We start from the raw sequence: 13641 nt of genomic DNA on the forward strand, positions 1-13641 counted from the left end.
CTGTGTGATTATATATTATTAAGAATTGTAAAAATCCTGACCACGAAATATCGGACAAAGTTTGAAGTATTATGTTCCAGAAGGTGTTGATTACTAGAAATAAACTACTTAACTCTACTATTTAGAATATTTTATCATATTTGAAATCCATGAAAAACGATACAGCTGTACATAACAGTAATGGTTTTAAGAGGTTTCATCGTTCCTATCTTCTCCAGAATCAATATCATACTCTTGCTTTCTTCTAATATAATTCTATTTTGACCTCTCGGGTCACTTGTCCATCTCATTACTTATTTTTTTTTTCACTTCTAATTAATATAATATGATTTATCTGATCATGAATGCAATAGTAAGCAGCATCTACAAACACCACAGTTTACTTTCTTTCTGTGTTTATGTTCCTGGCAAGACAATTTACAGATTTAACTTATGAATATAATTTTTGAATCAGACGAATAAGTTTTTTCAGATTGTATTATTGGATTACGGTTTATTAGTCTGACGCCTCCAATCCATTTCATCAATACTCTGATCTCAGTGCGGTTATAAACTAAATATTTTTGATCGTCTTTTTATTTCAACATCTTCCGGAAGACAAAAACACTTAAAATATAATTACGAAGATGGCCTAGGAAGGTCAAAATGTTGTTCTCTACTTTATAAGTAAAAGTGTTAATACCCCCACCAGCTGTTCTGAGATACACAAGTTATTTAATCTCATCCTAGTCGAATAAAGAACCAGATTCACCTGACTTAGATCGTAAATCTGTTATCTGATGATGATGCTTGATGTTTGTTTACCAAGACTTAGATCTTCATGTAATTTTCTTTGTCCTTACTGAGGCCTCAAGAAAATTGGACTGATACTTACGATCCAGAAGAGTAAGGCCCTATTATCAAATACCAAATGAACAGTCCTCATATCCAGAAAATTCAGATTTGTGAGGAGACTTTGGAAAGTGTTGAGTACTCAGTATGCAACACCAATAGCTCCCCTCTTAAGTCTTAGTACAAAGTAAAACAGTTTGAAGAATATTTAATATGCATCTAAATACATGACACCCATGATAGGAGACATCATGTGACCTCTCTGCTGAAACACTTAAAGGAGTAAATTGGCACGTTTCGTTTATCAGTGTAAGTGTTATCTTCCTCAGAAAGTATATACATACCATCAAACAAAATCATATAAAGTCCAGATAAAAACATGAACACAAAAGTTGTCGCGTATACATTAAAAAACAAAAAACCTCTTTTTAGAATAACATCGACCAAAAACAAAGTTATCTGGTAACAGTCCAAGCAAAACTGACTGATAATAACAAAGGTTATGTGTATCTCGTATTTTACTGGCCGAGAACTTCACCATATAATTTAAGGGCAAATAATATACATTCAACAAAAACACACACAGACATACAAAGGGTTAGGTAGTTTATATTAAAATTATTTTTAATATGTAAATCACTGAATAACGTGACATTTATTAATGAATCTCTTTTCATGTTGAAGATATGACTAAAACAGTATATATACAGGGGTGGACAAACAAGAGGTCCATCTCAAAAATATTGTTAACTTGTTATGTCGTTTATTAGATAACATAAACATGGGTAAAAACTATATATGTTTAGAACGCACTGGACATGATCTGTTAAAATATGATATCAAATGTTAATTTTAACACTGGCTTTTGTAAGTACCTGAACTATCATGATTTTTAGTTACATTTTATGATAAAATGTGTTGTGCACTTACAGTAGTTTTTTTAGTTATTTTGTTATTTCATTTCAAAATCTAAAACTATTAATTTCATTCGTGTATACTGAGATAATAATTTCATAAATGTTATCAAATTCTTCACTTGCTATTCAGTATAAAAAACGTATCGAGCTGGGCAGTTTCATTCATAAAAAACGTATCGAGCTGGGTAGTTTGATTCTTCCTCTGGGATATTCCTGAAATATTTGTAGTAACACTACAAAAATAACACGTAATTAATATATACTTACCAGCCATTTTGTTAGGAACTATATATCATTTCGTACTTACCCTGACTTGAGCTGCAATTGGAAGATCGGTTGATCACATGATGTGTCACATGATCCATCAACAAACTCTCTCACAGTCAGGCTGAAAGGTATGGGGAAAGCAAAAATATTACAAAGTTCAAAAGAGGTTTGATAGTGAGTGTATTTGTAGCAAACGTCACAGCGACAGAAACAGTTCCCTGTTAAACTGCTTTAATATATCTGTTTTTACTTTATCAGCAACAGGAAAAATTTGGCAACTGTCTTCTGTGAGGAAGGGGCATTGATACTGTAACCACATAATGATGAAACTATGAAGAACAGATTAGACAGTCCAAACTTCGTCAACTAATACACCAACTTACTGATATTCAATATAAGTGAATCCACAACCTTCTTCGGCTACACCTGGTAAATATCATTGCAACAAATGAATTATATTAAATCTTTGGATAAACCACTGAAATGAGACAAATAAGAAATGTGATGTGGTCGAACAAATTATTCTTTATTCTTAATTATAAAAATTAAAGAAGACAGATTGGGTAAAAGCCAATAATAACACGCTTATAACGTGCAGTCTTAACTTTCTGGGCCTCTGGAGATAAAGTCATTATTTGTAACAAATTCACCTGCTGTCCTCTGGGCCTCTTGGTCCCTTTAGAAAAAGCCCAGCATGGCCAGGTGGTTAATGCGCTCGTTTAGTTATCCGAAGGCAGAGGGTTCAAATCCTTGTCACACCAAACATGCTCGCCCTTGCAGCCGTCGAGGCGTTATAATGTGACGGTCAATTCCACTATTTGTTGGTAAAAGAGTAGCTCAAGAGTTGGTGGTGGCTGGAGATGACTAGCTGCCTTTCCTCTATTCTTACACTGCTAAATTAGGAACGACTAGCACAGGTAGCCCTCGTGTAGCTTTGCGTGAAATTAAAAAATAAAACCATTTAGAAGACAGAACGAATAACACAGCCTACTTCAAAATATTTATTTTTTCATATGCACTAACTCGAATTTTTATTGTTACTTTCAAGTTTTATTCACTAGTTTCAATTTCCATCTAACTGTTACATCATGAGAACAAAGTTTTGAAAATGTCGTAAACAGACTCCAGTATATGTGAAGAATGTGTACTTAAAGTAGTAACAGAATCTGTGAACTCCAAATGAAACGACCGTTTCTTGTAAACTCTAATTGAAACAACAGTTTCTTGTGAACTTTCAATAAAACGACACTTTCTTGTAAACTCCAAATGAAACAACCATTTCTTGTAAACTCCAAGTGAAACGACCGTTTCTGTCTGATTAAAATATTGTTGTAATTAAAAAGGACGTTTCAGTTCAAGTTATTAAATGACATTAAAATATAATATTAGTTTGTTTGTTTTTTGAATTTCGCGAAAAGCTACACGAGGGCTATGTGCTCTAATTGTTCCTAGTTTAGCAGTGTAAAACTAGAGGAAAGGCAGCTAGTTATCACCACTTACCGCTTGTTCTTGGACTACTCTTTTACCAACGAATAATGGGATTGATTATAATCCCCCACGGCTGAAAGGGCGAGCATGTTTGGTGCAATGGAAATTCGAACCCGCGACTCTCAGATTACGAGTCGAACACCTCAACCCTCCCGGCCAGGCCGAGTCCTAATGTTTGTAGTTTTCGTTCCAATGCAACAGCCCTTAGAAACAACTGATGTTAAAGTTCACTTCACCCTTTTTGTTACTAGCAATATAGCGTGATTTAAAAAGGTCCACCAATCACAATATTTGTTTAAACAAATCAGATTGATTTTCTAAACGAACTTCACATTGAATATTCATATAATGATCAGAACTGAACCAAAACTTTCATAGTTTCTCTTCTACTTTGAATTTGCAATAAAGTATTTTAAAGAAAATATTTGATTGAAACGTGAGTTATATAATCATATGTCTCACGAACTAACAATAGCGTCAGAAGATTAGCTTTAGTAAATGATTTCTATAATATTTTGGACAAGGACAAAAAGAGACTATACCAAACAAATAAGTATATTTCGAATTTAGCTCAATATGTAATCGTTTATTGATCGACTCTATATACCACTAATAGCATCTGGACTCATTGTTGTTACCAAGATGATGAGAACTATTAAAGACAAGGGTCACGAACAACCAACTATTGCCATATTTACATTTTTTACTTGTCTTTGTAATCACAAATTTAAAGTCGAATAGGAATACTGTATTATATATATACTTATTCTGAACCAAAGCTATTCGTTCTCTACAGTACACTCGATGTTTCAGAAGATGATCTGCTTTCAATGGATACTACTTTTGATTTTAGGCTTAGGTATTCATTCAGAGTACGTTTTTGAAGCTAAAATAACAGCCATGTTTCTCAACCGTTCAGTAACAGATACATCAATGGGCTTCGACTTCAAGATTTTCAAACCAGCTACTGAAATCGCCGTGGAAAAGGCTAAGAAAATGTATCCTCATATTAAATTCACGACCAGCTATGTGGGAGGATATAGTGGTTGTTCAGGACAAGAAGCTATTCCAGCTGGGGCAATTGGAGCTAAAGAAGCACTCGAGTATGGTACAAGAGCTTTCATGGGTCCAGCCTGTACATTTCCACTCACGACAATTGGTAGAATGGCATCGTATTGGAACATTCCTATATGCACTGCTGGTGGTTCTGGTGGTGATCTTGGTGATAAAACAATATTTTCTACGTTAATTCGAGTTGGGTACAATGTCGAAACAGTTGCCGTTGCCACAAGCATGTTGCTACAGCACTTTCAGTGGCATCATGTGTGTCTGATGTCAGATGTCAGTACTAATATTGATGTATACTACACAGAAGCACTACAACACGAGATGTTTCAGAGAAGAAACAAAATCACATCAAAAGTTGAATTATTTGACTCAAGATCTCCAGATTTCGACATTGCTAAACATTTGATGGGGTGTAGTCAAGTTGCACGTGGTAAGTGTCAAACATCATAATCCGGATCACTTAACGATTACTTTTGAAAAGGAAAACACAAAAATCTCAGGAATTGTCAGTTTACCATTTTCGTAGCAAGTAGTATTAGTTTTTTTGCGTTTAAACTTCACACCATTCAGATATATTACTCACCACTGTATACACGAGAAATAATATCCTTTTGTCAGTCAATATATCATGAATTAGATGAATAATGTGTTATACAATAAATTTTTAAATAATCGATTTCAGTCCAGAATTATTTATGATGCTATAGACGTAATAAAATATTTTACATGGATTAATTACAATGTTTGATAAAGAGTTTATGAATATTATACATCATACTGTATTTTATTGAGTGGATATTTCTATCAAGATTTGTTTCTTAGAATTATTTAATTTAAAAATCATTAAGTAAAAATACTAATAACCTATTGTTTAGTTAACATGAAGTGACATTAAAAATTCTAATTGGATGAAAATTTTTGTTCATATTTTATTAAATTATCCTAAGTACTACAGTATTTATAGTGGGAAGGACAATAGAAGGATAATACACGCAATACAAACTGTGAAATCATCTTTAACAACCAAATAATAAATCTTCAAAAGTATGTCAAAGAAACCTGTAGGTGATAAACAAACTACGTACAAAATTACAGGTCATAGAACCACTTGAGAAAGTCAACAAAAGAGATACAAATTTCACAAAATCACAAATTTCTAAATCTCCCAGAGAAACATTGTCGAACGTTTCTAGCTGTGTGACAAACAGACTTACCATAGTTATGACTTCAACAGGTAAAACAATAATACAGGGACGAACTCGAAGTAGTTGATCAAATTAATAAACTAATTTATCAACATTTTACATACATACATACAACCACAATTTGCACTACATCACTCAAATAACATTGCACACTACAGTGTGTGTCATCCCATGTTCAGCATAAGTGAAGAGAATGTATACAAACATACCATCATTTAGACATACCATAATAGCATGGTGCACACACACCCTATTGATACACATAAAGTACATCAGGACAAATTAATGAACGATGTTTGAGAAAAAACACATGCACTTGGTGTTGGACACGCCCACTTGTGAGGCTGTACAGAAGAATTTTTGTTACAACACGCTCATTCTTACCTTGTGTACTTATTTTTTCAGGCACCCACCCCTAGGCTTTGTGTTTTTTAAAATATTTTTCCACTTGTTAATATAAATATACATATTGTCGGTGATAAACACCCACATGACATGTGTAATGTCGTCATTATTGTGCATATTTATAAACAGACTACTTGTTATAACATTTGTGCTTATTAGTATTAAGTTTGTATTTACTAGGTCATCATGTTTGTTATAAACAAATATTTTCAATCAGTGTTTATACTGATGACGTCATACGCCGTGGTCACTAACATTCTCACCACTGCTTATCATCTTGGAATGGGGAACGGAGAATATGTTTTCTTGGGAAGAGAACTCGTGAGCCTCGATATACAGTTAGGAGACTTGCAACAAAACTATGACGTCAATCCAGCTTCTCAGGTAACGTTCGTTTGCAGATAAAATTATTTATTTTGTATATCACAATTTTTAGAATATCATCCGTGGATAACTTCGTACGAAAATAATAAAACTAGATTGTTTTCGTTTTAACTAAACTATACTTCCAGATCGGATATTTCTTCACCTAGAGAAAAGAACAAAAAGAAAACTCAGTGAACATTTATTCCACATTAAGGAGAACAAGGATTAATATTTTAAATAAGAACATAAAATATCTTGTGAGAAACTAACTGTGAAGCTGTAGTTTCGTTGTACAAAACGTAATAATTTTTAGAAACGTTTGTTATTACTTGTGAACTGTTGTTACTGTGCATAAGAATGCTTTATATGAAAAGTTATTTGTTCATAACAATTTACTTGTCAGTATTTCATACTCATCTTTATGTTTCTGTATTTTTGTGGTTAGGAAAGTATTCTGAAGGTTTCTATTTTAATAATGGACTTCGTAGGAAAGTTGATATCGTATAATAATATATTATAAATCGTGTGTGAAGGTGGAGCCCGCCGAGAGGGAATAAACGTTGGGTGGAGAATATAATTCAGTGTAACTCCAGACGGCTGGTACGAATATTAAGACTTTCATTAGAATAAAGTTGAGAACAACGTTTTGACCTTCTTAGGTCATTTTCAGATGAACAAATAGTGTTTGCAACTGTGAGTTTGTCCTTTATATTTGTTTCCCTACTTAATGGGTGGGTGTTTTCTGTGGTTATGTTGTGTTCAAAAACGTGTGAAGGTGTTCTTTTTATCAATTTTTGAATCAATTTACATTTCTCTGCTTGTTTCTCCAACACAGAAGTCGTGGCAGTTGTTGCATCACATCTTATAAATTATGTGTTTGTCAGTGTAGTATGGACTTTAGTTTTGTACCTGGTTTTTGAATATATTTGGTGCTTACTGGAATGTTGTGCTTTGTTATAACTTGTTGACAAATGTTGGTTATATTTTTTCGCTGATTTCGTGAACATATCATATAGAGCAGTGTAAGGTTTTGTAGTTTGTTGTTTGTTTGTGAACATATGATATAGAGCAGTGTAAAGTTTTGTAGTTTGTTGTTTGTTTGTGAACATATGATATAGAGCAGCGTAAAGTTTTGTAGTTTGTTGTTTGTTTGTGAACATATGATATAGAGCAGTGAAAAGTTTTGTAGTTTGTTGTTTGTTTCTGAACATATGATATACAGCAGTGTAAGGTTTTGTAGTTTGTTGTTTGTTTGTTAACATATGATATACAGCAGTGTAAGGTTTTGTAGTTTGTTGTTTGTTTGTTAACATATGGTATAGAGCTGTGTAAGGTTTTGTAGTTTGTTGTTTGTTTCTGAACATATTGTATACAGCAGTGTAAAGTTTTGTAGTTTGTTGTTTCTTTGTGAACATATGATATAGAGCTGTGTACGGTTTTGTAGTTTGTTGTTTGTTTGTTAACATATGGTATACAGCAGTGTAAGGTTTTGTGGTTTGTTGTTTGTTTCTGAACATATTGTATACAGCAGTGTAAAGTTTTGTAGTTTGTTGTTTTTTGGGAACATATGATATAGAGCTGTGTAAGGTTTTGTAGTTTGTTGTTTGTTTGTTAACATATGATATAGAGCAGTGTAAGGTTTTGTAGTTTGTTGTTTGTTTGTGAACATATGATATAGAGCTGTGTAAGGTTTTGTAGTTTGTTGTTTGTTTGTGAACATATGATATACAGCAGTGTAAAGTTTTGTAGTTTGTTGTTTGTTTCTGAACATATGATATAGAGCAGTGTAAGGTTTTGTAGTTTGTTGTTTGTTTCTGAACATATGATATACAGCACTGTAAGGTTTTGTAGTTTGTTGTTTGTTTCTGAACATATGATATACAGCAGTGTAAGGTTTTGTAGTTTGTTGTTTGTTTCTGAACATATGATATACAGCAGTGTAAAGTTTTGTAGTTTGTTGTTTGTTTCTGAACATATGATATACAGCAGTGTAAAGTTTTGTAGTTTGTTGTTTGTTTCTGAACATATGATATACAGCAGTGTAAAGTTTTGTAGTTTGTTGTTTGTTTGTGAACATATGATATACAGCAGTGTAAGGTTTTGTAGTTTGTTTTTTGTTTGTTAACATATGATATAGAGCAGTGTAAAGTTTTGTAGTTTGTTGTTTGTTTCTGAACATATGATATACAGCAGTGTAAGGTTTTGTAGTTTGTTGTTTGTTTGTTAACATATGATATAGAGCAGTGTAAAGTTTTGTAGTTTGTTGTTTGTTTCTGAACATATGGTATACAGCAGTGTAAGGTTTTGTAGTTTGTTGTTTGTTTCTGAACATATGATATACAGCAGTGTAAGGTTTTGTAGTTTGTTGTTTGTTTCTGAACATATGATATACAGCAGTGTAAAGTTTTGTAGTTTGTTGTTTGTTTGTGAACATATGATATAGAGCAGTGTAAAGTTTTGTAGTTTGTTGTTTGTTTGTTAACATAGGATATAGAGCAGTGTAAAGTTTTGTAGTTTGTTGTTTGTTTCTGAACATATGGTATACAGCAGTGTAAGGTTTTGTAGTTTGTTGTTTGTTTCTGAACATATGATATACAGCAGTGTAAAGTTTTGTAGTTTGTTGTTTGTTTGTGAACATATGATATACAGCAGTGTAAAGTTTTGTATTTTGTTGTTTGTTTCTGAACATATGATATACAGCAGTGTAAGGTTTTGTAGTTTGTTGTTTGTTTGTTAACATATGATATACAGCACTGTAAGGTTTTGTAGTTTGTTGTTTGTTTCTGAACATATGATATACAGCAGTGTAAGGTTTTGTAGTTTGTTGTTTGTTTCTGAACATATGATATACAGCAGTGTAAAGTTTTGTAGTTTGTTGTTTGTTTGTGAACATATGATATACAGCAGTGTAAAGTTTTGTAGTTTGTTGTTTGTTTCTGAACATATGATATACAGCAGTGTAAGGTTTTGTAGTTTGTTGTTTGTTTCTGAACATATGATATACAGCACTGTAAGGTTTTGTAGTTTGTTGTTTGTTTCTGAACATATGATATACAGCAGTGTAAAGTTTTGTAGTTTGTTGTTTCTTTGTGAACATATGATATAGAGCAGTGTAAAGTTTTGTAGTTTGTTGTTTCTTTGTGAACATATGGTATAGAGCAGTGTAAAGTTTTGTAGTTTGTTGTTTGTTTGTGAACATATGATATACAGCAGTGTAAGGTTTTGTAGTTTGTTGTTTCTTTGTGAACATAAGATATAGAGCAGTGTAAAGTTTTGTAGTTTGTTGTTTGTTTGTGAACATATGATATACAGCAGTGTAAAGTTTTGTAGTTTGTTGTTTGTTTGTGAACATATGATATACAGCAGTGTAAGGTTTTGTAGTTTGTTGTTTCTTTGTGAACATATGATATAGAGCAGTGTAAGGTTTTGTAGTTTGTTGTTTCTTTGTGAACATATGATATAGAGCAGTGTAAAGTTTTGTAGTTTGTTGTTTGTTTGTTAACATATGATATACAGCAGTGTAAAGTTTTGTAGTTTGTTGTTTGTTTGTGAACATATGATATACAGCAGTGTAAGGTTTTGTAGTTTGTTGTTTGTTTGTTAACATATGATATACAGCAGTGTAAAGTTTTGTAGTTTGTTGTTTGTTTGTGAACATATGATATAGAGCAGTGTAAGGTTTTGTAGTTCGTTGTTTGTTTGTGAACATATGGTATATAGCAGTGTAAGGTTTTGTAGTTTGTTGTTTGTTTGTTAACATATGATATAGAGCAGTGTAAGGTTTTGTAGTTTGTTGTTTGTTTCTGAACATATGATATACAGCAGCGTAAAGTTTTGTAGTTTGTTGTTTGTTTCTGAACATATGATATAGAGCAGTGTAAAGTTTTGTAGTTTGTTGTTTCTTTGTGAACATATGGTATACAGCAGTGTAAGGTTTTGTAGTTTGTTGTTTGTTTGTGAACATATGATATAGAGCAGTGTAAAGTTTTGTAGTTTGTTGTTTGTTTGTGAACATATGATATAGAGCAGTGTAAAGTTTTGTAGTTTGTTGTTTCTTTGTGAACATATGGTATACAGCAGTGTAAGGTTTTGTAGTTTGTTGTTTGTTTGTGAACATATGATATAGAGCAGTGTAAAGTTTTGTAGTTTGTTGTTTGTTTCTGAACATATGATATACAGCAGTGTAAAGTTTTGTAGTTTGTTGTTTGTTTGTGAACATATGATATACAGCAGTGTAAGGTTTTGTAGTTTGTTGTTTCTTTGTGAACATAAGATATAGAGCAGTGTAAAGTTTTGTAGTTTGTTGTTTGTTTGTGAACATATGATATACAGCAGTGTAAAGTTTTGTAGTTTGTTGTTTGTTTGTGAACATATGATATACAGCAGTGTAAGGTTTTGTAGTTTGTTGTTTCTTTGTGAACATATGATATAGAGCAGTGTAAAGTTTTGTAGTTTGTTGTTTGTTTGTTAACATATGATATACAGCAGTGTAAAGTTTTGTAGTTTGTTGTTTGTTTGTGAACATATGATATACAGCGGTGTAAGGTTTTGTAGTTTGTTGTTTGTTTGTTAACATATGATATACAGCAGTGTAAAGTTTTGTAGTTTGTTGTTTGTTTGTGAACATATGATATAGAGCAGTGTAAGGTTTTGTAGTTTGTTGTTTGTTTGTGAACATATGGTATACAGCAGTGTAAGGTTTTGTAGTTTGTTGTTTGTTTGTTAACATATGATATAGAGCAGTGTAAAGTTTTGTAGTTTGTTGTTTGTTTGTGAACATATGATATACAGCAGTGTAAAGTTTTGTAGTTTGTTGTTTCTTTGTGAACATATGGTATACAGCAGTGTAAAGTTTTGTAGTTTGTTGTTTGTTTCTGAACATATCATATACAGCAGCGTAAAGTTTTGTAGTTTGTTGTTTGTTTGTGAACATATGATATAGAGCAGTGTAAAGTTTTGTAGTTTGTTGTTTGTTTGTGAACATATGATATAGAGCAGCGTAAAGTTTTGTAGTTTGTTGTTTGTTTCTGAACATATGGTATACAGCAGTGTAAGGTTTTGTACTTTGTTGTTTGTTTGTTAACATATGATATACAGCAGTGTAAAGTTTTGTGGTTTGTTGTTTCTTTGTGAACATATGGTATACAGCAGTGTAAAGTTTTGTAGTTTATTGCTTGTTTGTCGTTGGTCGTGTTGTTGATCTAGACCTGTTTGTGTGTATGTGTATTTTTTCAACAGTTTTTTGAGGAAATTTGTTGATGTTGATAAAGTATTGTTTTATAGATCGATTTCATTGTTAATTTTATCAAGTGAACATAGTTTTGTGATTGTGTTTATTTGGTTTCTTAAGATATCGAGTTTTGTTTTATTATTTCATGGACTGAGACCCAGGGAATGTAGAGTCCACTTTGGGTGATTTTTTTCTGTAAATTTCTGTTATAATTCAGTTTAATGACATTGAATACTAAAATAAAGTCTCCATAATTTACAGAACTGTCAAATCTTTAAGGACATTACAGATATAACGTTCACAGGTATTACAGAAAGTGCAGAATGTGACGCGACAGAAAACATAACATTGATGAAAGACTTGATAGACAAATCCATTAACGTCCTGTATAAAGCCTCAATATGACAAGATATGAATACATTTATTACTATGAAACAAGGAATAATACTTCTTTAGGTTGTTAAATGAAGAACAGAGAGATAAATAACTTCGTTATAAACGATCGCTAATGATTCTCAACTAACTTTTCATTCAGTTTTAAGTAACTTTCCGTAGTAAAGTGTTACGATTTAGTTTCATAAGTCAAATGAAGTAAGAATTATTAGTTTTGCCCAGGATGTGGATCATCTCGTTCAAATACTCTATCAGAGTGTGTGGTATATTTTTCGTAGAGTATACGTCTTTTTATATAACATCAATAATATAGCATGTTCCACAAGTTGTGAAAAACGTAAAAGCTGAACATGGGTGTTAAAGTACAGAATATGTGTGTGTATGTGGTGTATTAAGTGTATCTTCTTCGTAAAAGGTCAGAGGAATCATTGTCTTTTAACTCTCGAAACTTGCTTTTGTCACTTGTAATGGGAAAAAACAGAAAACACTTTGTGTAGCTTTCTGTTAAATGTTCTTAACAACAAGCATGTTAATTATAATATTTATAATAAATATAATGTAAGGATAACAATATCAATGATTAATATAAATAAATTGTGATTAGTTTTTTTTATTGGATGGCAGATCAAATATGTTTACGAAGAGTACATAAACAAAAAGGTAAAAATAATAGTTTTATATGGTTTGGTTTGAATTTCGCGCAAAGCTACACGAGAGCTCTCTGCGCTAGCCGTCCCTAACTTAGCAGTGTAAGACTAGAAGAAAAGCAGCTAGTCATCACCATCCACCGCCAACTCTTGGGCTACTCTTTCACCAACGAATAGTGGGATTTACCGTCACATTATAACGCCCCCACGGCTGAAATGGCGAAAATGTTTGGTGTGACGGGGATATGAACCTGCGACCCTCGGATTGCGAGTCGATTGCTTTAACCACCAGACTATGCCGTGTTTTGTCAATGAGACATCCAGTTTTTGATCTTTCTCTAGACACAAATGACAAAGAATGTTTGTAATTACGGGAAGATTTGTTTGTTGCTTTCGAATTATTCACACAAATACACGCAAAGCTATCTGCGTTGGTTGTTCCTAATTTGCAGCCGCTGGACTAAAACACAAGCATCTAGTCAATAAAAGTCATCATCAACTCTTGGACTACTTAATCGAATAATGGAATTTTACTGTCACTCTTTCAACACATCTTTTTCTTCATCTCGCTTTTTGCAGCAACGATAACAATCACGAACACTCGGATCTGACTGAGAGACAAAAATTAAGTTATATTAAACTCTGAGTACATGTTCACAGTTAAGCCTTGCACAAATTATTAACTGTAAACATTGTGAGAACAATTATTATATTATACATTGTGTGCCGTAAATAATTATATATATATCAGGATTTAATAGATGACAATAATTATGTTAAATAACGGAAAGGTATAGTAGCACGTGAAATGAATTTATTTACGT

At 32.4% G+C, this 13641-nt stretch overlaps 1 protein-coding gene across 1 annotated transcript in view; it reads left to right on the forward strand.

The window, feature by feature from the left end:
• The window catches only part of LOC143248188 (atrial natriuretic peptide receptor 1-like), a 65605-nt gene that overhangs the window by 2639 nt on the left and 49325 nt on the right, over window positions 1–13641 (forward strand). Inside the window, exons 2-3 of the mRNA XM_076496620.1 lie at window positions 4357–5001; window positions 6399–6565. Of these exons, the coding sequence (XP_076352735.1) occupies window positions 4357–5001; window positions 6399–6565 (812 nt within the window). The remainder of the gene's footprint in view (window positions 1–4356; window positions 5002–6398; window positions 6566–13641) is intronic.

This window comes from Tachypleus tridentatus, chromosome 4 (genome assembly GCF_004210375.1).
Source record: "Tachypleus tridentatus isolate NWPU-2018 chromosome 4, ASM421037v1, whole genome shotgun sequence".
Lineage (NCBI taxonomy): Eukaryota > Metazoa > Arthropoda > Merostomata > Xiphosura > Limulidae > Tachypleus > Tachypleus tridentatus.